Below are 27,340 nucleotides of genomic sequence, written 5' to 3' on the forward strand. Positions count from 1 at the left end.
TTCAATTTTTTTTTCAGGGAAATTACAAATTTTCTGCAGCCAACTTTACTTCTTTACCCATTTAGACCTGAAACTACTTTTTTTTTATTGAAGTGTTTTTTGTCTATTTTTATTAGTCCTAAGGTATCACAGAACATAAAAAAAATTTTAGAAGAAATAACATTTCTACAGTTTAGGTAGAAAAGGCCATATCGTATGTGATACAGTAGGCTCATATATACTATACATATGTACATATATGCAATAATACAACAAAAACAATTTCTTATCAAGGGAACTTCAAAATAATTTATTACTTCTGGTGTATCGTATATGAGACGGAAGTTCTAAATGGGTTAACGCGGTGTCAAAATCAAATTTTTTAACCCTCAGCTTTGCCGTCGCGGCAATTAATTATAAATATATAAAAAAAAAGTGCACGCATTTTCTTTAATATTCGTTAAATAATGCAGACTACTGCTCTTGAGCAGTTTCCTTCTATAGTACGTAACATACTCTCGCGTAAAGTACAAATTGATATTCTGTTCTCGTATAGAGGGTGTACAATTATCGATGTGTAAAGAGAATTCTGTAAGCGAAGTATTCATCATATCGGTTATGGGTACCTAGCGAAGGTATGGAATATTTCTTGGAACAGAGATACTAGATTTTTATTGAAATCTTATTTCGACATTTTTGTTGATGTTTGAGTTACCTTAGGCTAAGGCGCCCAGTTTTTGTGCATTTCAAATTGCATACAAGACAGGATTATGGACGACTTGATTAACAAATAACTATTTCAATAGTAAATCACTAATTCAGTGTTCAAAACTTGATTTTCAAAATATTGATTACTTAGCTTTTAACTTTTAAATTTGGTATATCGGGGAAAAATTTAAATTAATTTAAGCAAGCGTTGGATTTTTTTCGGATATAATGGGCACGCAGGCTACCCAGTGGATTAGGCACTTTCAATACATTATTTTATAAACTAATTATGTATAGTATGCGTTTCAACACCATTAATCCATGATTGTAAGGGTAATAGAGAATATTTAAAGAAAATGAGCAATGAGGATTAAGTTTTTTGTTTTAGCCAATTTGTATTCTATCCAGCAGATATATTTATACGATTAAATTCCCATAAAAAATTACCAAGAAAAAACAGTTATAAACATTTTAATAAGAAAAAGTAAATGTATTTTATTCAAAATTTGTATAAGCACATGTAAAAATAAATGGAAGCATTTTTTTAACGAAAGTAAAAAAGGAAGACGACTAATTCACGAATCATCTCTTAACCAATTAAATAAAAATTGTATAAATACTAAAATATCTACATATGTATATATTTAATTAACTGTAAGGCACTTTGAGAATTTTCATCAGTGTTAACCATCTTCGAGTTTTTGTAACGTATTGGAATAAATATTTTTCATTTCATTTACACATTATTATTGTGTAAAAAGATAAAAGTAGGTAATAATTTACGTTATACAGGTAGTTACGTTAATATAGTATCCGGGTAAATATATTTTCAATTTTAATACTACAAAATATTAATTTCTCATCTCACATTGACTTCATTTCATTAATAAATTTCATAACTGCACCTAATTTATTACATTATCCATTGTGTTTAAGTTATAAATTAAAAATTTTATATGGAAGTATTTTAGTGGTATATAAAATATTTCTGTAAACAAAATGAAATGATATATTGTATATATAAAATAAATATTATATATAGATAATTTAATAAATGCAAAAGCATATTTTGCCTATTCATCTTTCTCCAACTCTTTCCTACGAACTAAGTCCCCTTTCTAGTATATACCCATTTTCTGGATAAAGAGATATTTAATATAAAATATATAAATTATCGTAAAATATATTTTTTGTTTAATAATTTAGCTTGTATATATATATATGTATAATTTAAAATGTAAAACAACAAAAAAACTAGAAATTTTAATTATATTCAAATTGAGATTTCGTCAAATTATAAAGCTTTGTTAGGAAACTTTTCAACAGCTGAGCTCAATCTGTTAAAAACTGGCAGACGTGCATCTTCACCACTGTTAAGTGATGAAACAGAATTAACTTTGGCCGGAATTTTATTAACATTCCTGATTATAGCGATTGGAGAGCTCGAACTCTTTTGTAGGACCTGTTTGCCTTGAATTGTAACAGGCTTTATGTACAACGAAGTCTGATTTTGTATTGAACCTAACATTATATTAGGTGGTGGTGTATTCACTGGGGAAATTGGTGCGTTTGGGCTTTCGGGTGGAGTGTTTACGTAAGGAAATGTGTTCTGGAAAACCGAATTTACCGGGCTAACTTGATCGCCAAATGTAAAATTAGTCATAGAACTGGTAGGACTTAAGGATAATGACCCTGTGGGTGACTCTCGATCTGAGCCTGTTGACATGCTCAGGGGAGGGCTCAAAGGTAGTGAATGATTGAGATTAGCTGCGCTGTTTCCTGGTTTAGGCTGCAATGGATAAGTTGTGATGCAGTTATGAAAACTGGAATGATTTTGCAATTTTGTTTGCTGCTGTTGTTGTTGCTGTTGTTGCTGCTGTTGTTGCTGCTGCATTTGTTGTAAAGCTCTAGCTTCATCCGCGTTATGTACAAAATGACATCTTGGGCCATAAGGACAAAATCCAACGCTGTGGAATGTGCGACAATATTCGGTTTTGTACTTTGGGTGTCTTTGTAAGTTTCGTAGCTCATGATATCCATGAGCAAACTGGCACTTTTCTCCATACTTGCATTCACCGGCTTCTTCGAACGGACGACAAAGTTCGGTTTTATATCTTAAAACAAAGAAAACAATCTATATAATATAAATATTTCAAATTTATAAAATTGGTATAAATAACTATGGTAAATTGCAAAGGACGTTGTCTTCAGTTTTGATGCATGCATAGAGTGTGTTTTTAGACATTTGGTTTTCAATGAGGCCCTACTTTTATGGGAGCTGACCTTTCTGACAGCTGTTACTTGATTTATGCTCAGTTTCGTTTGCCATTTCATAATGCCTAGATTTACTCCGGACCTAAGGTGCCACACGTTAGGTGAATGGACCCAAAATGAGATGGCCACCTATCCTAATTTTCTCAAGAAAATTTTGTTTAGCGTTGAAGCTTACCTTTTATTTGTGATAATAAACGGATCAACGAGTCATTGATCCATATTTAAAAATAAAAATGAAGTCATCCATAATGATACAGTGAATGAAGAATTCTATAGGGTGATCATTAATGACCTTTCCGTGCCTGAATTGGAAGATGTTGATGTGGGCGAACTTTGGTTCCAACAAGACGGCGATACATGCCATACACCCGACTAAACAGTTAATGTCTACGCAAATAAGGCCGAGACGATTTACGCCTTAAAACAGAATATTCTGCGCGTTATTGTCGACATACGGCCATAATGCGCGCAAAAACTGATCGAAAATTGAACCTCTCTGTTGGAATTAATTCGAGCAAGTCGCTGCGCGGCATTGCCCTGCCCGAAATCATTTTTAGAACATTATAATGCCCTTATTTTTATAATATATTTATATTTTTTATAATAAAGGCAAAATCTTGGCAATAACATGAAATTAATGCCAGCACACATGCCTTGAAAAACTGTCTTTATAAATTACTAAAAAACAACAAATGTCCACACTGCCTGCTTTCTCCATCTGTTCTCAATTATACCGGCACTTTAAATTATTCAGTATTTCGTTTTTTTTAACATAGTTCCATTCAAACGTGATATACTGATCATAGTGATCCACCAACTTTTCGATACCAGTTTTGTAGTACGGGTTTTCCTTTGCTTCAAAATAGGCCTCAGTTTCGGCGATCACCTCTTCATTCAATTTCTTCCCAGTGAGCATTCATTTTGAAATCTTAGAACAGAAAATAGTCGCTTTGGAGTGGGTTCATCGTGAGCAGTTCATTTGGATAACTGTCGATTGAACTTTGGAACGAAATGTTATGTTTCATTGTCACATATCGACGCAAAGGAGAAATTTCAGTTGCAACTACATTTTTCCCTTCAAAAAGCAATGTTCTTTTTTAATCTTTTTTTCCAAAACAAACAAAAGTTGATTCACTTAAAATGATATAATTTAATGCTCCGAACAGCTGTCTAATTTGTACACCCTTTTGAAAGTTAAGGCTAACTAAAAATCATATGGATTTAATTTTAGCGCCATCTACTTGTATGTGTCAGGTCGGGGAAGTTTCCATATGTTAACATGAAAATCATTGTTAATGGCTACATACAAACATACTACAGCATATAGTGCCACACAAACTGAAAGACCATAACTAAGTCCTTTGTATTGAAAATTTGTTTATTTGACAAGATATCTTTACAAAATTGGAATTTGGAATACTGTTCGAGATAACAGTACAACCTCCGAACAAATTTTTTAGATTAGGCCACCATAACATATACATAGATGCCATACAAATTGTTAGATCGAAGTCAAGTTTTTGCATGAAAGTTTTTTTTATTTATAAAGGGTATTATAGCTTCGGCGCAAACGAAGTTAACGTTTATTCTTTCTTTTTGAGGAAATTCGTGACTCTCCTGCATCGACGTTATGTTAATTATTCAAAATTTAATTTTTAAGATGACCGTTGCATCAGTAAATGACAAAAAATGGATAATGTGGATATTTGGACAATGCGTAGACTTCATTCCTACAACGATTCATCAAAGCTATAACACTATTTATAATTTAATATTTAATTAATTTGTAGCATAAGTTCTCCGCAGCAAAAATATGGTTTATATTGTATGATTATATCAAATTAATATGCAAAAATAGTGTATTACAATTTAGAAAAAAAAAATGTTTATTATATTACCTAGAAGTATTAACTTGCTGTGGTAAGGGTTCAGATTGTGTTCTCTCCAGTTTACGATGTAAGTTCAAGTTTCCGAAGTTTTCTAATATAGTTGTTACATAGGACTCAACATTTGCCTCATGTTGTGCCTGAGGTTGTGGTTGCGAAATGGTTCTGGTCAACGCAGTGTGCGGACGGCATTGATCAGAATCTTTCTTGATGTCCAGCTTTACTTTCTGGTCGACTGCTTTGACAGAATCATCCATTTCGGAAGTAATTATATCACCATTGTTGCTAACTGTACGACTTGAACGAATATGTTGCTGTTGATCATTTGACTGGTTCTGAAAAACATATAACACATTAAAAAACGTGTATAACAACAAATAATCATATGAAGATAATGCATAATATTATCCAAATAATTATAGAAAGCTAACTGCATAATATTATAATAAAAATTTCCGTTGTTTTTGGTTTTTATACTCTTGCAACACATTGCTACATAGTATAATACTTTTGTTCATCTAATGGCTGTTTGCATCACCTAAAACGAATCGAGATAGATATAGCGTTATAGGAGACGCGACAAGTTGAAATCCCCATGTCTATCTGTCTGTGCAAGCTGTAACTTTAGCAGTAAATGTAAAGTGTAGTTGAGATGAATGAAATTTGGTACACGTGTTCTATGGTTAAAAAAAATTATAGACGAGTTCTTAGATGGGCGTTATCGGACCACAGCCCACAAAACGGGATTAAAAGAAAATCTACAATTTCCACAACAGCCGGGTCTTCGTTACCGGAAATGACCCGGATTTAATTCGGTCGTACGATAGGGAGTCGAATTGCCAGAAACCTTGTTTGGTATCGAACGGCTCGGAGAGGTCCTTCCCTATCCTGACGGAGCTTTTGGTATTGCTCAACGTCAGTTTACACAGCCGTATAAGTTTTGCGGGGATACCAAATTCAGACATCGCGGCATAAATGCTGCTCCTTTTTGTGCTGTCAAAAAGCAGCTTTGAAATCGACGAAGATTCTCTTTTCACGGGTCTTTTCCGAGATTGGCGCATGGTAAATATCTGGTACACTAATAAGTTCTGGCACACTAATAAGTTCCAATCAGTGTGTTGACGGTTGGCATTAATTTTTCAGACAATACGCTCGATAGAACTTTGTATGCAATTTTGAGGAGACATATCCCACGATAGTTAGCGCAGATTGTGGGGTATCTCTTTTTAAGGATTGGGCAGAGCGCACTTAAATTCCAATCGTTGGGCATGTTTCCGTCCCACCATATTCTACAAAGAAGCTGATGCTTGCTCCTTATCAGTTCTTCGCCGCCGTGTTTATATAGCTCGGCCGGCAACCCATCGGCCCCCGCCGCGTTGTTTTTCTTCAGATTTGTAATTGCTATTCGAACTTCTTCATGGACGGGCAATGGAACATTTGCTCCATCGTCATCGATTGCGGAATCGGGTTCGCCATCTTCTGGTGTTATGCTTTCACTGTCATTCAGCAGGCTGGAGAAGTGTTCCATCCATAATTTTAGTATGCTCTGGGCATCGGTTACTAGGTCACCTCTGGTGGTTCTACAAGAGTACGCTCCTGTCTTGAAACCTCTTGTTAGTCGCCACATCTTTTCGTAGAATTTTCGAGCATTATCCCTGTCGGCCACCTTGTCAAGCCCCTCGTACTCACACATTTCGGCCTCTCTCTTTTTTTTGTCTGCAAATACGTCTCGCTTGGCTCTTCAACTTTCGGGTTCTATTCCATTCCGCACGTATTGTGGTCGATTGTAACGTTGCGAGGTAGGAAGTCTGTTTTCTCTCCACTGCAACACCGATCGCACCAGCTTTTGCTTTTTCCGAAAACCAATGGTTTCGTTTATACGTAAGGAGCTTGAAATGCCGTCCCACAGTTCCATTATACCGAGTTGTTGATGAATGCTCTCAGAGAGCAGGAGTACAAGCCGAGTAGAAAATCGTTCGGCTGACTGTTGTGATTGCAGCTTCTCGACGTTGAACCTTCCTCGTGTTTTCGACGTGCGTTTTTTCCTGCACAGATTCAGATGAGAATCTTGGCTGCAAAAAGATAATGGTCCGAGTCGATACTTTGACCTCGGTGAGTTCGCACATGTAAAACACAGGAGACGTGTCTTCCGTCTTTTACAACATGATCGAATTGGTTTATGGCTTTTCGATTCGGAGACTGCTTGATAAATTTTCCTATGCTGGAATAGTGTACTACAGATAACCATATTTCGAGCCCCGGCGAAGTCGATCAGCCTTAACCCATTTGGGGATGTTTTATCAGGGAGGCTGAATTTACTGACCGTTGTGCCAAAGATACCTTCCTTGCCCACCCTGCCCTTAAAGTCTATAAGCACGATTTTGACATTGTGGCGGGGGCAACTCTCATAAGTGCGCTCCAAACGTTCAGAGAAGACATCCTTGGTCACGTCTTCCTTCTCTTCCGTCGGGGTGTGGGCACAAATCAGCGATATGTTGAAGAACTTTGCTTTGATGCAGATTGAGGCTGGACGTTCGAAGTTTCTCTCCCACCACGAATGCCACCCCGAATTTGCGCTCCTTTATATGGCCACTGTAGTAAATGCCACAAGGAACTACTCATCTCAGTCCTAGTCCATCACATTTCTTGGACTACGTTGTTGTCAGCCTTTACTTTTACGAGGACATCAAACCGGCTGGACAGCGGCACCTTTGCAATTAAGGGATCGGATATTATAGGTGCATGTCATGGCCGTCATAAAAGCTGAAGCAAACATGCCGCTGAGATAGTGGTTGGTATCTGAGTGGCTCAAGGATGCAAATGTGATTTGTATGCAATGACCTAGTCAATCCCCTAATCCCAACTCGATTGAAAACTTATGGAGTGTCTGACCTTAAGAGGAGATTGGCGCAAATGTAGCGGAAAGCAAAGGACCTTTGGGATGATACCCTATTGGAAAACTGCCAAAAATAACTTCAATCCATGTCGAATAGAATTAGAAAACATATGAAAAACCATGGTAGATATGCAGGTTATTAAAAACCCGGGAATATAATAAAGGATAACTTCATTTTTTGTTTTTATTTTGAAATTTTTCAGTTTTATTTTTCGTCATACATATTTAGGTTTAATATAGTAAAGCAAGAATATAACTACAACAAAATCGTTTTAATTGCAAATACTTCAAAGCTATTAAGTAAAAATTGCTTACACCCATTATTTTGTCCATGTCAAACAAACACGCACTTTAAATAGTTGAATTTTTTAACTCTAAATGCAAATATACATATGTATCAGTTTGAGTTTTCTGTTTCCTATTTGATTTTTATTTACTTCTTTCATCAGTATCTAATTTATCCGCCATTATTTTCAATTCCTTTTGGGATTCGTTTTGGCATACTGGAGATAAGTGTGTGGCAGATATCATACCCGGTTTTTTCAACAAAATTCCATAACTGATCCATATTTTGGAACGATTGCTTCCCAATCCGTTACTTTAGCTCCCCCCCAAAGGTTTTCAATTGGATTCAAGTCGGGAGATTGATATAGCCATTTAAGAGAACTCACACCATTTTCCTGAAACCAATCTTTTATCAACCTCGGAGTATGCTTCGGAACATTATTCTGCTGAAATTTCCATATTAGTGGCATACTTTCCTCAGCCAGCCTTAGTGTTTTCCAAGATATCTTTATATTAAAACCTATTCATGGTGCCTAAAATACGATATATTGGTCCTACACCATACCACGATAAGCAGCCCCAGACCATTATGTTGCCGCCAGTGTGTTTAACGGTTTTTTTTGTATACTATGAATGCAATTCTTTACCTTTCGGATGACGGACATTCCGTCAGGCATCAGTTTCAAACAAATTAATTTATTTTTCGTCACTCCACAAGATATTGCGCCCACTTGGGGCGGACCAAATTGCATGATTTTTCGCGAATTGTAATATTATCTGTAATTTTTGTTTGCAATAATGGTATTCTTCTTGCTATCCTGTCAGGTAAATTAGCTCGATGTAGCCTTCGTCGGGCTATTCGGAAAGATATAATAGTCCTGACAGACGACAGCGCTAATTTGCATTAGCGGGCTTAATTTACATTTACTTGCGCATTTGACCTATGTTAATGCAAATTTGTAATGAACAAGAATTTCGTGCATTTAGCTGAATTTACCAAATTTGAGTAGGCAACACTGCTCAAAAATTGTCGATTTTTGCTATTTTTTGACAGATGTCGCTTGAAGTCTGCCGCCTCCTTTGCGTTTACAGCATCAATGGTAAGCAGTTTTATATTTTGTAATTAAATTGTAAATAGATGGCAGAAAATAAACAACGCACAGTTTGCTATCCATTTTTCCAATATTCTTAACTTTATTTATTGCTTTTAATTTAACTCTATTCAGGGGTGTTGTGGAATCCAAGACAGAAATGCTTAGCTGTCAGAATTGCAAACCAATTCTGATTTTCAATGGTGTCACAGAAGCTGATTGGTTTTCGTCTTTTCGAACATACGAAAAACCAATATTCGAATTAGCTGTGTACTAATGTGACAAAACTTGCAAATGAATACATTTGGAAGCAATACTTTAAAGTTTTTAATGAGTTCCGAATTAAAGAAAGATTTTAAGAGATAACATTTATCGAATGAATAGAGACGCTTTTGGATGTTAAATTACGTTTTGTAAATCTAATATCTTTAAATATCCGGATTTTTTTTCAAAAAACTCAATAATTAAAACATTTTATGTTTTATACTTATGTTTTCCCCTATAGAAAAAAAGATAAATTAATTTGAAATAATAAAATAACTTGATTTCTTAACTTATAATACAAATCTATGAGCGACTATCTTCTTGCTTTGTTTCTGATGGCAAAACCGATAAAATTGGTTTCCGTGACACCCGAAACCGATACAAATTCTGCTTCGAATATCAAACCAATAATATCAGAATTCATGACACCTACTACTTTTTTTGATCGGTTTCAATTCTCATTCCGACAACTATCCGATTCCACAACACCCCTGATTATCTTTGAACGTAGTTAATAATAAACGTATTTTTTCGTTAAATTTATACTGATTTTCCAAAAATACCAAAATTTCTATTAACAATTTCTCTTATTAATTTTTATTTCCTTTTTTTTTATATAAATAAACAAATTTCACAATCAGCTGTCTAAATGCACAAGTCTGCCGTCTGTCACCATAAAATTTCAATGCGCATTAGCGTTGCTTAGTGCGTTTTAATTTTGTCCGTCTGTCAGGGATATTAAGCTACCAATATCGGCTGATATTATCCTTGAAGATATAAATGAGTCCTTTTTACCAAGAGTGGCGATATGGTTGTCCGTTGTTGTTGATGTCTTTTTTGGTCCACCGCGAGTTTAAACATTCTTTTAAATCTTTAGGACATTCTGCACGAAATGCAATGAGCGGCCTAATGTGTTAGCGATATTCCCAAGACTTTAGCCCTCTTCTCTGAGGTTCAAGACGATTTCCTTTTCCTTCGCACTGCCATGCTTTTTTCTATCCATCTATACAATTTTTTAGTTTTTAATGCATTTTAAACATGGAGCTATACAACCGAAAGAGCAAACTAATACAATAAATCGTCCGATTTGCTGAAAATCTTGAAATAGTCAACAATGTACTTATTATTTTGACCAATTAGAAACACGAGCATTAACAATCAATTGCCACGCCCACTACAAAGTGGGGATTCAGCATTTTCTTTTCATTTTCGAATTTAATAAAATCAACCCGTAGTTGCGTTCGTTTACTTCACCAAACATTCAAAATTCAATCACGAATGCAGCCTAAAAGAATGTACTTATTATTTTGACCATATGTGTATTTCCTACAGTTGTCCCCAAAATAATAGGAGTGTCAATATGAAAATGTATTTGGCTGCACAACTTTTTTGGATCACATACATATAAATGACGAGGTACAATTACGGTGCACATAACGGGACCATTGACTTTAAAATAGGATACACATTTTTGTTGTGATGATCGTTATTCCCGTTTAGCCTTCTTGTTAATTAAGAAAATTAGGCAAAATATTTAAGGAGATCTAAGAAATATGAAGATATTTTGCTCAAACGATAGCTAATGTCCTAGATAATAGAAATAACAATTAAGGAAGGCTAAGTACGGGTGCAACCGAATATTTTATAATCTTGTAACCTGCAGGAATCAAAGCCAGGGAAATACCTTAAGGTGTAAAACGTCAGCCAGAGGAGGGGAATCCAAGCAATTGTATGTATACATATACTATACATATGTATGTACATATATAACTAATACACTGAACGACATGTATTTGACATAAGGTTTGTTAGAAAAACGAAAATCACTACATGTGCTGTATGGGAGTTAAAAAATGCTTCCTGGGTTTCATAAACTACCTCACACACAATCACCAATCATATGGAGTAAAGTCTGTTAGATGTACGAAAATCCTAATATTAATTATATCAAGTTTTCGCCCTATTTTATGCATTTTGGGCGCAAGGTTACACTGTTATCAAAGAACTACGCTCTCTCATTTTAATAGAGATAACTCATGCGTCAGCTGATATAGGGGGTAGAAAATCATCTGAAGTACGAAAATCGTTGTGCTAGGTATGTATATGGGAGTTAAGGGAAGTATTCACACGACTCAACCCATTTTCGACACACAGACATACCAATATCAGGAAAAGATTATCCATGAATTTCAATTAAATATCTCACACATTGACCAATATTTGTCAACTATAGCTACTGGAGCCTAAATATTCGGTACCTAGGAGCTTGAAAAGTTTTTGTTGGATTTGGATTGTTTATGATCATAAGATGACATTCGCTAAGGGCATTATGTGAAAGTGGTCCGATTACGCCCATCTCCGAACGCCATATATTTTTGACAAAGAACAAGTGTACCATGTTTCATCAAGATATCTTAATTTTTACTCAAGTTATAGCTTGGATAGATGGACGGATAGATAGTCACCCGGATTTCAACTTCTCTCGTCGGCTGATCATTTATATATGTATATATAACCCTATATCTATCTCGCTTAGTTTTAGGTATTACGTACAACCCTTAGGTGACCAATCAATGTGTTGCAAAAGTATAAAACTTTATAGTATTTACATACATACATATATATGGGTATAGCAACAAGATAATGACACTAAACATTTCATCAAGTGATTGTATAGTCGACGGAATTGAGGTTAAGCATCAGTTTGTGCAGTTTCCTAGCCTCAACTCTATATAAAATCTCAGGACCGATATGAAAGAAGTGTTTCGAACGAAAATCAACCAATTTGAGAAATTTGTAGCAGGTAGTGAAAAACGTTTGAGCAGAATTACCATATGCACTTTGCCAGGATCTGATACATCTGTTATATCTAGGAAGCGTGACCTTCTGTTCAAAAAACGAAGCTATTCAATGAAATATGATGTATTTTATTATTCTGCTAAAGTTGAATCCATTTTAATGTAATTATTTTAAATTTTACGTACTAGATAGAATACTCCTATTTCTATATACATTTGAATATGTTGTGCAAAATTTTTGAGACAAAACACATTTTCTTATGTAAAATTAGAAGATTCGTTTCGTTCATGTGGTATAATTTAAACAAAGGTTTAGCTCCTATTTTATTTTAATGAATCTAAAAAATATTTAAATCTATTAAAATTTTTGGTTTGCAAGCATAGTTAACAACCTGTATACATTACAGTTGTGAAATACATACTTTCATAAATTACATATGTATGCATATTGTCTAATCCATTAATAACAAATTATATTTTTCATTTTACTTTATATCTGCAAAAATTGGTACTAAGCTCTTAAGTTAAGATTATAAACTTAAATAGTACACAATCTTTCAACATTTATGACCATATACATACTTATGTATGTACATATGTACGTTCATATACCCAGACTTTTTTTGGAAACGTTAAACCAACCGTCAAAAATACAATAAATGGAAATAAAAAAGCCAAACAAAACTCTTGCTTCGATGCTGTAACACATTATGCAACTTACCAATTATGTATAGAGCTCAAGTTCAAACCACTACTATGAAGACACCAAACAACACACCACTCACTCCACAAAAAGTTAAATCACAAGAAACCCAAAGCAAATGCCTCTTCCAATAACCTGCTGAGCAACCATGCAAAACTTAAGCGAAGTCAAGTAAATGAGGCAAACTCATCTACGGTAACTCGGCAAGACAGAGCAAATAATAACGCAAGCCATCAACTTAGTTTTTTTTTTTTATTATTGCAATAGCCAACCTACTCAGCTAAACCCAACCGGCTGAAATACCTTCACTTCAGCTGAAGCTGTGATCGGCAATCTTTAACTGCATTTTCTGTACGTATTTTTAATCATATTCATGCGAGGCAATACATACACAACATGCAACAAATTGAAACGCAAAAATAAAAATAAAAAATTGGCTAAAATTGTAGTTTTCGGTGCTAGTCTTATAGCGCTAAGTCTAACACCTCTTAGGTAAGCTTGGTCTATAGGTATATTATTAACGTCAAAATATTTTACCTAATTTCATATTTCACAATTAACCATCTCTTCTGGTATTTAAAACAGGCAATGGCCGATTTGATTTGTTAACGTTAAAATTAAAAAAGAAACACACAATGAAAGCAGGTATCTATATAGATATACATATGTACATATATAAGAATATATGCACATTTTCATTTGAGGTATACATACATACATATTTACGTTTTTAAAATTTTGTCTGTAAATATTACAAAACAGAGGTAAGTGGTTGTCTCTTAACCTAAAAATTTCCTAGTTTGCATTGATTAATTTTCCTTTTCATTGAAAATTGAGATTAGGGAAGTCCATCCAAATACTCTCACTCAGAAAAAAACCCAGATAACAAATTAAACAACTCTGCCATTCGACTGATTCCCGCATCTTGCGTCATATCGCATTACTACACTACTTTGTATTGTTTTGAACGTTATAAACTGGTTTACCACAATCGCATCTACCCTATAGTTTCGCTCTTCGCATCTACATTTTCTCACATATTGCACTTTCAAACACATTTACACAATACAAATACATACATATATAAACAGGCATAAATATATTTACATATGTATGTAAATTCAAAGTGATCTTTTCCTTGTAGCGTGTTCAAAAACCTGTACGCAACCCAAAGTAATCACTAACTCTCAAGTTGTAGACTCTCAAGAAAAATATCAACTTTGTCTCTTTTCAACCAACAAACAACTTGCAAGTTAAATTTATTTTTAAGCAACGTGTGTTAGCACTTATCTCCACATGTATGAACAAACACATTATATACCTAAATGTATAAGTATATATGTAGATATATAAATTATATATACATATATGTATGTATGTATATGTTACAAAGTTAAAAAGTACAAGTATTTAATTTATACAGTAATTTTATATTAAACACAAAATGATTTACCTAGATTTATATACATATATACACATATATATATGTACATAAAAATATGCTTGTACTCGTATGTACACAAATATATCGTATATAAGTACGGAGTTACATATACATAATCGTATAGGTTTATTTATATGTAATTGTATGTGATGTTGTATCGCGCTCGTATGGGCGCTCATGGACAACAAATACCGGACATGTGAGTGAGTCAAAGCCGAACACAGAGTGCTGGCAAAGACTTGCTTGACTCTTGTTTTCAAGTAGAAATACTTGTATATACATATATACATTGATATGTATATATGCACGTCTTTATATGTGTGTATGAATATATGTATGTATGTATATATGTCGGTACATGTGTTGAGCAAACACACAATCTAAACACACATCATATAGATACGTACATTTAACGCTCACAAAACGACTATTGTGATCTTAGTTCCTGTTCAGAAAATGCAAACAAAAGTGAGTATGTTAAGAATAATATATTATTATTATCTTACAGGTTTTGGTGCTAAGCTATATTTTCAGACAAATAACTTTAAGTGCATATATACAAACATATGTATGTCTGTACAGATGAACGATTTAATTAGCTATTACAAGCCACAAATTAGCAAAAAAAAAAACTCTCAATATAGAAAGAAATTAAATTAAAAAAATTAAATTATGGTGAATTATTTAATTTTCAATTACGGTAGCAACGTAAGCACAACTATACCCTGCGATATCCCACTATCTCTACACAAAATTGAAAGAAATATTTGGTTTCCCTCCTGTCCATATCTAGTAAAACCGATAAAGATAAGAATAGTGATAAACGATAGGTTCAACGAGTTCATTAAATACCTATTTTAACACCGAAATAGCGGTAAAATAATTCGAATATAATGTCCGAAGGAGTTAAATGTAGCATATGTATGTATAATATAAGTATGTACTATATGCTGCTGTTCATGCAAATGTGGAAATTTTACTCCAATTCTTTTTATTTAACAAACATATTTATGTATCAATTACACGCGTATGCGATATTATTTTATGAGAAACCCCGTGACTACCACTCAGTTATTTAGTTAGTGTGCGAATGAATTGAATCAATGTTATCCAACCGAAAATGTAACTGAAAGATCCGACCCTCCATTTTCGGCTTAGATCAAAAACACTATTTTGTGTATTATACTTGGATTGACTTAACAATTTTACTAGTGGAGGAAGACTCAAAATACATCTAATTCTATTTTTTCACGGTAGATTGGTTCCAGAATAAAAAACCGTGTGAAAAAGACATTGATCTTTCTCCTAAATTTATGCTATTTACCAATGCTCGGATTCTTTTAAATTTGTAATATGTCATGTTTAATCGTTAAAAATGGAATAAAATCGTATAAAAAATTTAAAAATAATTTATTTTTAAATCGTTTAAAAACGTAGCACTAACATTAACAGGGAGTGGGGGTAGAAAAGTTCGTAGGCTGATACATAGATGGCACTACCAATATTAAATCCATAAGATTTTTAGTCATACCTTATCTTTAAAAGTTACTTTTATAAATTTGACAGCTTCGTACTAATCTTTTTTGAGATGTATCATTTTGAAGGGAGCAACATGTTAGTTTAAAAAACATGGCGTTTTGGGAAAGCAACCGTTGGGAAGTGGATTGCTAAGTTTAAACGAGGCGAAATGAACACCGAGGATGCAGTAGCAAGGCCTCAAGTGTCTTCACTACTGGGGAGAGGAGAGTTATCGGAAGATAGGACCCCCCTTTGTTGGCGGGTTTCCCAGGTTTCAATAGTGGGAGCACTCTTCCGACTTTTCACACATCGGGTATTTGAAGAGTGGTCAGCAACAGGTTGAGGACCTTGGTGAGGTAGCTTACTCCCGTCGAGCCTAGATGTTTTAGCATAAGCATGTTGATTCCATCATGGTGCGCAGCCTTAACATATTGTTTGAATTTGCCTACTGAAGGGTGCAGTCATCATGTCTCTTCGGATTAGACAAAGCCTTGACAGTAGACCAAAGCTCACACCGGTGGAGGCTGCAGGACTTCAAGTGCTCTATCCATTTCGTCCGTTAGCTAAAACAGCTGCTTCGGGGGTGGGGGAAATTAGGACCGAGTTCCGCAATTCTTCCAACCGGAATGAAGCAAGCGGCAGCTGCTGCGATCACCTTGCAGAATCGATGTTCGCCAACGGTTAAGTGCCGTAGGAATGGGTAGAGCGGTGAAGGTTTTCTCAGTAAATTCTGTGAAGCCGACCCATTTAGCTTTGTTAAAGTTAAAAAATACGGTCATGGTACGGTATGGTCAGGTGGTTTGATGCGAGAGTTAGCATAGGTCGCCAGGTTATGGTATTTATCAGACCACCGCTAGCAATGGTAATATCGGGGGAGCTATTACAGATGCCCCTATTTCTGGTGGGGGGGCTTCATCATTCATTGAGCAGAATGTCGAATCGTCAATCTGTTCCGCCAGCTCCACCTCCCTACGATCGTTTGACAGACAGGAATGCCAAAGATCGTCGTGCGCGTTAAGTCGCCTAGTACCAAACGATTTTCACTACAAAGTAGCGCTCCTATATTCGGGTGATATCCAGTAGGGCAATATGTAACGGTGGAGCGGTGGAGTTGTTTATGCTTTTTACAGCATTAATGATATTGTAGTTTTTCCAAACTTCTTAGATCGCCGAAAGAACAGCCCTTGGTCGGATGAAATCCCAGTCAATTCCGGTGCGTAGAACCGGCTGTCGTGGGAATTGTGTCCAAACTTCTCGTATTTATTGCTTCTTTTTCCCGTCCACTTTTTCAAATACATATCTGCTTTAATGTGATTGTTGTTGCTTTAGCGGCTACGTAGTTCCCGTGGGGATATAAAGCCTTGTTCCACTGATCGTATTAATGAATGTATATGTATTCGGATGCAGTTTCGGGGAATCCCCGGAATGAGATTTATTTATATATTTTTTTTTTATTTGTAAAATATCCTTCAGCCAAGGTTCATAAAGATTCTACAATTTGTACTCAAGTTAGCATTTACATGAACTGACGGAAGACAAATAAACGGAAACCAATTCGCCTATTCATGCTGATCAAAAAAGAACAGCCAGATGAATGAAACTATTCTAAATTTAATATGTTGTGAAAGTAAAATATATACCATATACACATATATAAATATACTTATGAAATCTTAGGCCCCTAGAAGAGGTTTTCAACGATGGTTAATTATTTTTCAAAGCCAAACTGCATTTTGAATTACCTCGTGAAGCTATAAACATATTTTTGAACTGTGTGAATTTTAAGTTAGAATTGTAATTTTATTTCGATATAAAATTTGTGGTATTTAACCAGGCTTAGGATAATCATGTCAATAACGATCATTAAGCGTTAAAGTGGTTATAACAAGTAAATATCATAAATGTATAATAATTAATTGACATAATTAATAGAAGATATTTAACTTTGTAATACCCCAATTTTAGATGGAAATTTATAATATTTTTGTAAATAAGATTTTTACTTTCATTTTTTGAAGCTGTGTAAATTCTGAAACCATTTCTATATATAATATTCATATGCATACTAATAGTTTACTTGAAAAATATATTCCAAATCCATTTTCCAGTTGAATTTCGTGGAAAACATAGCAATGTTTGCCCATACAAAGGTTTTGCTTGAATTAATTTCAAGTTTGTGAGCCCAATTAAGAGGCAAATTTTATGTTATACATATACATACACGTATTCAATAATATGTGCGCGACATGATTGTCTACGTTGTATCTAAAAGTTCAATCCCTTAAATTTGTTGGTACTTTTGATTATACTCGCACACTGTCTCTGATTTCAAATACCGGTTTTGTATTGACGATGACTTCGGAAAAGTAACAAAAGAAACAAGCAAAATATTACGATTTATATACCCACCATTAGGTAACCATGAGGTATTTAAACTATGGCATAGCAAAAGAGTGGCACAATTTACATAATATACAGTGATTGAGGTCTAGGTCGACCATTACTATGAAGTGAAAATTTTAGTATTCAGAGGAGTTCATAAGCCCTTATCTGTGTTTCAAATTGGGTACGGTGTATTTAAATGCGATAGTTTAATTTTTTATACAAACATACTCATATATGAACATATGGAAGTAAATGTGAGTATTGTCCACTCAAAAACTACTTACATTTTGATAGCTTTAGTTTTTGGCTAACCAACAATATTTGAAATTAGCTGAATAAGTGTAAAACGCCAAACAAGTTACCTGAAGTACCTGGTAAGGAGCCATATTAATTTCAATTATCCTAAATATATGGCAGTCCCCATATATCCTTTTATATTTTATGTCATCTATACAGAGTCCTAAGCTTGCATAAATCAATCGTAAGTAATTTAAATACTTCCCACTCGAAATTAGATAGTTAATATCAATGCAATGAAATTTTTTGTCGCTTTATTTTTGGTTGCAGAGATGATGGATTACTTGTATGGTATGTTACTTAAATCTTTAAAATAATGGAAGCAATAATTTTATTTTGTCAGTTTTTGTTCATCATTATCTTTTTGTCACTTGCTTAACACAATATTAAAACACAATATTAACCATTACCTCTATTTTAATCAAAGTTTGGTAGTTATAAATTACTACCACATAAGTAACAAGAGAAAATTAAATGGTTAAAAACGGATCTGTGATGCTCTATAAATTGTTGCTAAGCCCTCAGCAATATGTAATTCTAAGTTCATCTACAAGACATCTTGTAGAAATATTGAACATGCTAATTTTAAATTTTAAGTCAATTTGTTCCATTAAAAAAAATATTATTTTTGTCTACAGAATCACAAGAGTTAGTTTTTCCATTAACTCAACCTTTCTTAGGCACGAAGGCATACAAATTAACATAAATATAATTCGAGTTTGCAATATTTATAGAATCGATTCAATTACATATAAAAAAACTTTCTTTTTCTCCATTATATTAAAATGTATATATGAATGAATTTATTGTATAACCAGCTTGTGTGTACCCTTCCACTATATTACGACTTCAAATTATTTGGAGAATGCTTTCGGAGCGAATATAGAAAATTATATATCAAAATATCAATCAATGTAGAAAATACATATGCTAATGTTTCAAAAGTCCAACTGAATTGACTGGATTGTTAATTAATTTTAGCCTTTATTCATATAAACACACTAGGTCGAACTAATAAGAGAACGTTTAACAAAAAAAATATTTCTAAGCCCGAAAGTTTTATGAAATCTTCTACTTAAATAAATATGCGATCGTTTGGTATCAAATGTCAATAGTAGTTATTACACATGAAAGCAGCATATATGTATGTACATATGTATGTACATACCTTTCCCCCATTTTCTTTCAGCATGGCTTAGGAGTAGGAATCCGATCTTTATTCATTCAAATATAAAAAAACAAATTTATATATGCGCATATGTGCGTTTCTTGTATGAAACGGATGACGACCATGCCCTCAGTTGTCAGTGCGTTAGCCGTATACCATCATGTACGATGTTCGACTTTCGAAGCAATTTGCTATTGATACATTAGTTTGCTTATGACATGACTATACTAATGCTTATGGCTTATGCTTTGAACACAAAGACGACTGCACCACACAATCCGCACGACAACGAATGTTTTGTCTGCAATCTGCAAATGTTCTCTTGAAGCCAGCTTCTTGAACATTTTGAAGACCGCAATGAAATTTCAAACAACAGTACACAACCGTACTAAAACCGTTGACATGAATTATATTTAAATATTTTTCAATGCCTTTATGTAATTGTTTAGGTGTAAACTGCAGTCACAACATTTAATCAAAATAAATTTGATTTTACTTCAAGTTATTAAATGAATAACTTTATTTTCAAACAGACATTATTTATTAAAATTGTATAAACGTAACGTTTACTAAGTATATCTATATATAAAAAAGTATATCTATATATAAAATGGAAATGTACTAAATGCGTCACTATCTTATATTGTAATGTCATAAAGAAACATATGTACAAGTAAACAATCATATAGTACTAATGTATTATAAATCAAGTCATAGTTAGTGAGTGTGTAAACTAGGAGTATACATGTGTAACGATCAGTAAACCTTCAGTGTATACTTATATACAGATAGATCCAAGAATAATAATTTGTACATATACCATTGAAGTGCTCATATGTATATTTAGGTTTTCCTTATCTCAATTTAAAAAATTTAACGCGCACACTTGCATATGTGTGTATGTATTTAGGTACTTGACAAACTCTTTAAGCTTAAATTAAAAAAATTCTTACGACCAATGAAATATGTATATATAAAGGACGAAATGAATTTAGGAACTAAGGTAGATAGGTTTGTGTAAGTTAGTGAAAAATCAGTTTTTGTTTTAAGATATGATCGTTCGCTCAACTACATTCATACCATGTGAAGGCATCAGAGTGAAACAGCAAATAAATACTCTATTGGGAATATACTTATTGTGTGATTTTTTTTCTTTGCTACTCAAACGTCCCGGCTGCCGCACACGGTTTCATATGCTTGTCTAATCTGCTCAATGCTTTTGCTGGTGTCCATCATAAATAAATATAAGTACGTTCCACTATTATCAATGCTATACTTCTCATGAACTAGCGTGTATATTATTTTACTGTGGTTTTACTCGCTAATATAGTATATTATTGATACGCGATACACAACGATATGGTTTTAGATAGATATTCATAACAGATGTTTCTTCTGAGATATAGTTAATAGTTATATAGTTAAGAATAGTTAAAAATTTAAGACAGTATTAAACCTCAAAGAAATCTAAATATTATAATTACATAAATAGCTAAAAACCATTTAGCCGCATGCATCGAACATCTATACTTTTAATATACTATTCACGAGATTTATCAGTAATGCATTATTTTTTGATTAACAAATTCCTTTTCATTAATCGATGGCTAACGTTAGAACTTTAACGGCAAAAAAAATGTAAGCGTGCCATTTATATGCATATGTAAGAGTATGTTGTAATTGTATAATTTTTTTAATATATTTGAAATACTCTCAATATAAACAAACTCCGAACAATGTTTTCCTTTTGGTTTTCCATTGTTTCTAATTAGTACGTGTAACATACAAATGTAGATATATGTATATATTTTAGTTTTTTTTTTCAATATATATCACTTTAAATATAAGTTATAAAAATACTGGTTAACATTTATAGTACTTACCGCTTTAAAAATATCACCGCACTCAAAGTAAATTAATGAAGAATTGTTTGTACTCTTCTGCTGTATAATAGCTGCAGACATTATCGAAAACAAATATTGTTATTCCAAGTATAAAATATATAATTTATGGGGAGAAGCACGCTTTTCCCGTTGTACACAGCGATACGAAATGAATACTCTAGAATTCTTCCAGGCAAAGGCACAAGTTAAAATAGAGATGTGTGTGTCTTTGATAACGTATTATGAACCACTTTTTCGATTGCAATATTTAATTATTTTTAATTTGGTTTTCAATTGATCGTATAACAAAGCACAAGAAAATAAACCACAATGAAAGTCGCAATGACAGCACAAAAATACACTTGATATAGCACATGGGCAAATATGTGTGATGATCGCTGTTTCGTTTATAGTTATTCCAATTTATATGTATTATGTTTTATTTTGATTCTTCTTATTTGAGAAGTTCCTTCGGCTCTCGTATTCGTTTCTTATTGTGCTGTGGTTGACGACGTCTTTTTGCTTCTATTTATTTCATATCGAATATTATCAGCCTGTTGCTGCGTCGATTCTTGTTTTTCTGGCGTAATCGTTTGTGTTAGTAGCGTTAATGGCGGCGCGAATTCATACTACCAATTGCTTGCAGGGCAGTTATGTTGTGCGGTTTTTTGCGTAGGACAAAGTACTATGATTTGTGTACAGTTCTTTGAGTTAGTTTTTCCTTTTACTATTTTATCAAATTCTACATACGGTTATATTCTTATTCGCTCACAGTATATTGGAATCTAGAATATGAATTTTAAACAAATCGTTGGAAGCATTAATAAAAACGATTCTAACTCTAATATCCTTGCCACATTCTTTATAATCCTCAATGTTTTAAAAGCTTCAAAATATTTTTTCCAATTCGTTTATATATATATTGAATAGGAAAAAATATTTGAACAGTACACAATAAACGGCAATCTGAATTAATTCATCGAATAATTTTAGTTCCAATTATCTACACAAAGCACTATAACTAAAACAATTAGGTAAATTCAAATTTATACCAAAACACAAAACACAAACCACACTCGTCAAACTCGATTAGAAGACTGATTGAAACCTTGCTTTAAATAAGCACTACAGAAGTATAAATGTTATCGACTTTCGATACACTATTTATAAAACGTATCAAAGAAACTACCACGCTGCAATTAATAACTGCCGCCGTCCCAGGCTTTGTCCAAGTCAAATTATTTCTAGAGTACAACGAGTTTATTTAAAACAAAAAAAAAATTATTTAGTTATATAATAACAATTGCAGCAGTTACTTTTAAATTGTATGAACATGTTTTTTATGTATTCATGGCAAAACGTTATATAGTTTTCATTTAAATATATGTACTTTAATTAAACTATATGAACTAAAAGGGGCCATACACGACACACATGTACACGATCTGTATGAAATCGTTTCGTCATACACGACATACAAATACATCTTAAACACCAAATAACGCCAATACCTAGGGTGACTGAAGTACTTTCGCTTGGAAAATTAGAATATTAGAGGCAAACTACTGTTAAAGAAAACAGCACTGATCAACATTAACTTCTGCAGTAGGCAGGGTGACGAATTACGATTTTTTGTTACAAAGGATGTTGTTTTCGTAAAAAGCATCCCGTCAGTCGTCTGCTTGAAGTGAAGTCGCATCTTAGGAACATCAAAAGGCCCCTCCTTGCTTAGGTCGACGACATTGTAACGTACGCCTACTTGGCGCATAGTGAACATCAGGTCAGTTGTTGATTTTCCTGTCCAAAAGCCACACTGACAAGGGCAAATCGGTTTGTTGACCGTGGGATTTATGTTTCACACAATACGTTCGTTAGAACCTTATACACCATGTTGAGGAGACTGAACCCACGGTAGTTGGCGCAGACTGTGGGGTCTCTCTTTTTGTGTATTGGGCAGAGCAAATTTAAATTCCAATCGTTGGGCATGCTTTCGTCCGAAGATATTCTACAAAGAAGCTGATTCATGCTTCTTATCAGTTCTTCTCAGGCGGGTAATTGCTGTTCGAACCTCATCAGAGTCGTACAATGGAACATCTATTCCATCTATTCACCAATTTTCTAGCTGTTATACCAAAGATGCTTCCTTTGCCCATCCTGGCCTAAAATCGCCAAGCACAATTTTTCATCGTGGAGGGGGCAGCTCTCATAGGCACGCTCCATGTGCTCATAGAAGAAATCTTTGGTCACATCGTCCTTCTTTTTCATAGTGGAGTGGGCGCAAATCAGTCTTGTGCTGAAAATATTTGCTCTGATGCGGATTGTGACTAGACTCTCATTCGCCGGAGTGAATGCCAGGACTCAACGACAGACTGACCACGAATCCCACACCGAATAATGTAAACACAAAATTTGATTAAAATTAGTTGAGTAGTTCTTCAGATATAGGATTTCAGGAAAAGTGGGCGGTACCACGCGCATCGTTCAATTTTTTTTTTTTTTTTAATTTGCAATTTACACAAAACATTAGATCATCAGACGATCAAGAACTTCCTTTCAAATCGATCATGCAAAATATTTGTAAAATATATTTATATTAACAAGGTAGGGTTTACTTTTATTTCTTTATAATAAATTACAGTTTTAAGATACCATCATCGGCTAGAAAAAGTTATATCAAGATGGCGTTTAAGTTCTTAAAGTTGGAATGTACTACCACTTTCTCACTTTCATGAATGTATTGCAATTTGAAAATAATTTCTTTGATTGTGTAAATTCCGGATAAGTGTTTTATATTTTGCAGCTCAATTGCGATAATGCAATAAATTTATCCAGGCAACATCTATTGCCTGTGAAGATACCCCTTACACAGTGTCAAAAATTTCGACATACAGCTTAATTAAACAAAACTACATATAGATATTTACGATTTTACGTAGAATTCTTTTTGAAAAATCGTCATCACATACATTGAAATGAACGACAGAACTATTAAATTGTTGATTATTGGAGAAAGTGGAGTTGGAAAGTCAAGGTAAACAATTAGAACAAGTGTGTAATGAAAATAATAAATGTATGTAAATTTGGCAGCCTCATTCGTCGATTTGTTGAAGATAAATTTGATGACAATCACGATGTAACTATTGGCATGGATTTCAAAAGCAAAGTTATAAATATTGATGGCCTTGAGTATAAATTAGCACTTTGGGATACTGCAGGTGCTGAAAGATTCCGAAGTCTCACTCCCAGCTTTTATAGAAAGGTATAGAAAAAGTGATTAAATGATATCAAAATATAAACAATAAATGTTTACTTTTTTTTTCTAGGCGTTGGGAGCTGTATTAGTGTATGACATCACTAACCGCGAATCATTAACCAAATTAGAAGCGTGGCTTGCAGAGCTTGAAAATTATAGTGACAATCCAAACATAGCTACTATAGTAGTAGGAAATAAAGTCGATAAAGAACGTGTTATTAGCCGTGAAGAAGGTTTGAAATTCGCTCGAAAACATAGAGCTCTTTTTCTTGAGGCGTCCGCAAAGGGTGATAAATTTGTTGCAGACGTTTTTAAAGAAATAGTTGAAAAGGTAAATAACAAGATATCTTTTTCAGTTGCAATATTTGGCAGGTTGCGTTCTCAAAACTACTGAATTTGTGGTTAGTATGTGCTAGTGGTGGGCATTAATATGTATCAAAAAACCGACAAAACAAAACACCAAAAAATCAAAATACTGACAAACCAAAATGTCGACGTGTGAAAAATATTTTATCTTGTCCGCCCTTATTTCTATCGAAGCACAGAAAGATAATTCTACGACTAAGGGTTATGATCCTGAGCGAACAACGCGACCTTTTCTTTATTTGCCCGTATTGTGATTTGTCGGTATTTTGACTGTCGGCATTACCTTATGCACACAAAATATGAAATGTCGTTACGTAGTCCATTAAGAGTAGTCACAACAACGGAGTATGTCTGTCTTGACATTTTTTGAAGTCTTCTCGATCTATTGGTCTCCATTCTTGATTGTGTGCCGCCACCAAACTGTGTGAGCGGAGTTTTCCAATAATGTTTCTTCAGTTCCTTCTATTGAGTACCTTTTGAGCTTTGTAGGTCGTCCCATTGCGTTTTTATCTTCTATGCAATGTTCCTGTCCAAATCGTAGAACAGACAATGCAATAGTTAATAAATGTCGATCATGTTTTCGGCTGACAGCCGTACAGCACTCTTGGCAATCTCGTCCACTATCTCATTACCTCTATGTTTTTGAGTCCTGAAGTGAAGACGGTCTGGCTACCCTTCCGTCTGACAAGCGAAATGAGGTCAGAGATTTTAATTTTATTGAATGTTTGTGAAATGGCAGAAATTATTCCTGATACCCGGTTGTTGATGTCCAAGAAAATCCAATTGGGTAGTTTAACTTTTATGTAAAAAATCGGCACTGATATTAATATTTTTGTTTTTCTTTAATATTTTATAATAATAATAATAAAAACATGTTTATTGTTTTAGATTGTGTCATCGGACTATTATAATTTTTCTCAAAATGGAGGTACAGTTGACGTAAGTGCCGAGGAAGAGACGGGTGCATCAAACTGCAGATGTTGATATTTGTTTACAATACACACTGTATGTAATTTTGTAAAAACAATATATATGTAAGTCAAGTAATCATCTATTTATAGAAAATTTGTATTTCGTTAGTTTATTGGTTAAAAATAAAGAGCATATAACAATTATATACAAAAGTTTTTGTCCTACCCCTCGAACTTTGACAACATTTTTATTCATACTGTAATGTTCTGTTTTTCTTTTTACAGTATAAAAAATTTCCCAAAATCATTCTTTTTTTTACTTAGAGAACTTATGTAGCCTCGGTCGCCTTTGCATTTCATATGGAACCCGCACTTCTCACACTTTTGCTTCTATTTGCAAATTAGTAGAATTTATGGATTACTTGCAGGAACTGTAATTACAGAAAATTTATAAATAAAAAATTAATGAAGGCCTAAGTTCGATTGCCAGAGCCCGAAATATGGCTATCTGTTGTACTACATTCCAACATAGGAAAATTAAGCTACCTGGCTGTCTCCGGATCGAAAAGCCACCAACCAGATCGATCATGTTGTGATAGATGGAAGGCACGTTTACAGTGTTTTAGACGTGCGTACGCTTCTAGGCCGTCACATAGATTCTTGTTGCAGCGAACATACGCACCCGCCACAAAGAAGGTTCAACGTCCAGAAGTTGCAATCACAACAGACAGCAAAATGATTTCTCTCTAAGAGCACTCAACAGCAACACGGTATAATGGAATTGTGGGACGGCATTTCAAGCTCCTTACGTACAGCTGCAAACGAAACCATTGGTTTTCGGAAATTTCAAAAGAACAGCTTGTACGATGAGGAGTGCCGTGTCGCAGTAGAGAGAAAACAGAGGGGTTAAATGCCAGTGGAAGCATAACACCAGTAGATGGTGAACCCAATTTTACAATCGATGACGATGGAGCAGACGTTCCATTGTCCGACCATGAAGAACTTCGAGCAATTACTCATCTGAAGAACAAAAAAGCGGGGGGCCGATGAATTGTAGGCCGAGCTATTTAAATACGGCGGTGAAGAACTGGTAAGGAGCACGAATAAGCTTCTTTGTAAAATATGGTCCTAAGTAATGAGCCTAGGTGTGCTCTGCCCAATCTACAAAAAGGGACACCCCACAATCTGCGCCAACTACCGTGGGATAAACCTCCTCAACAAAGTTCTATCG

General features: G+C 34.1%; 2 protein-coding genes across 3 annotated transcripts; one reads left to right on the forward strand and one right to left on the reverse strand.

The window, feature by feature from the left end:
- Positions 1 to 1,170: 1,170 nt before the first annotated feature.
- Positions 1,171 to 22,688, reverse strand: LOC120774845 (protein TIS11). 2 transcript variants are annotated; one of them, XM_040104662.1, is made up of 4 exons: positions 22,632 to 22,688; positions 21,580 to 22,364; positions 4,860 to 5,182; positions 1,171 to 2,801 (listed from the first exon to the last, which is right to left on the reverse strand). In XM_040104662.1, the coding sequence occupies exons 2-4, from the start codon at positions 21,658 to 21,660 to the stop codon at positions 1,982 to 1,984; spliced, it is 1,224 nt and encodes a 407-aa protein (XP_039960596.1). In that variant the 5' UTR covers positions 21,661 to 22,364; positions 22,632 to 22,688; the 3' UTR covers positions 1,171 to 1,981. The 2 variants fall into 2 exon arrangements, with proteins under 2 accessions (XP_039960596.1, XP_039960597.1); XM_040104663.1 differs by lacking the exon at positions 22,632 to 22,688 and adding an exon at positions 22,531 to 22,617.
- Positions 22,689 to 24,441: 1,753 nt separating this feature from the next.
- On the forward strand, positions 24,442 to 26,254 carry LOC120774428 (ras-related protein Rab-18). The gene is made up of 4 exons (XM_040104062.1): positions 24,442 to 24,610; positions 24,667 to 24,838; positions 24,903 to 25,163; positions 26,087 to 26,254. Exons 1-4 carry the CDS (start codon positions 24,552 to 24,554, stop codon positions 26,180 to 26,182), a joined length of 588 nt encoding a protein of 195 aa, XP_039959996.1. The 5' UTR covers positions 24,442 to 24,551; the 3' UTR covers positions 26,183 to 26,254.
- The last annotated feature ends 1,086 nt before the right edge of the window (positions 26,255 to 27,340 follow it).

This window comes from Bactrocera tryoni, chromosome 4 (genome assembly GCF_016617805.1).
Source record: "Bactrocera tryoni isolate S06 chromosome 4, CSIRO_BtryS06_freeze2, whole genome shotgun sequence".
NCBI lineage: Eukaryota > Metazoa > Arthropoda > Insecta > Diptera > Tephritidae > Bactrocera > Bactrocera tryoni.

What these genes read in the sequence shown, in the direction of transcription:
- LOC120774845 (XM_040104662.1), bottom strand. Translation starts at nt 21,660, where the DNA reads ATGTCTGCAGCTATTATACAGCAGAAGAGTACAAACAATTCTTCATTA. An exon ending in GCGGTGATATTTTTAAAGCG is followed by an intron (nt 5,183 to 21,579) that starts GTAAGTACTATA and finishes TATGTTTTTCAG; the next exon opens with AACCAGTCAAATGATCAACA. An exon ending in CAGCAAGTTAATACTTCTAG is followed by an intron (nt 2,802 to 4,859) that starts GTAATATAATAA and finishes CTTTGTTTTAAG; the next exon opens with ATATAAAACCGAACTTTGTC.
- LOC120774428 (XM_040104062.1), top strand. Translation starts at nt 24,552, where the DNA reads ATGAACGACAGAACTATTAAATTGTTGATTATTGGAGAAAGTGGAGTT. An exon ending in CTCCCAGCTTTTATAGAAAG is followed by an intron (nt 24,839 to 24,902) that starts GTATAGAAAAAG and finishes TTTTTTTTCTAG; the next exon opens with GCGTTGGGAGCTGTATTAGT. An exon ending in TTAAAGAAATAGTTGAAAAG is followed by an intron (nt 25,164 to 26,086) that starts GTAAATAACAAG and finishes TTATTGTTTTAG; the next exon opens with ATTGTGTCATCGGACTATTA.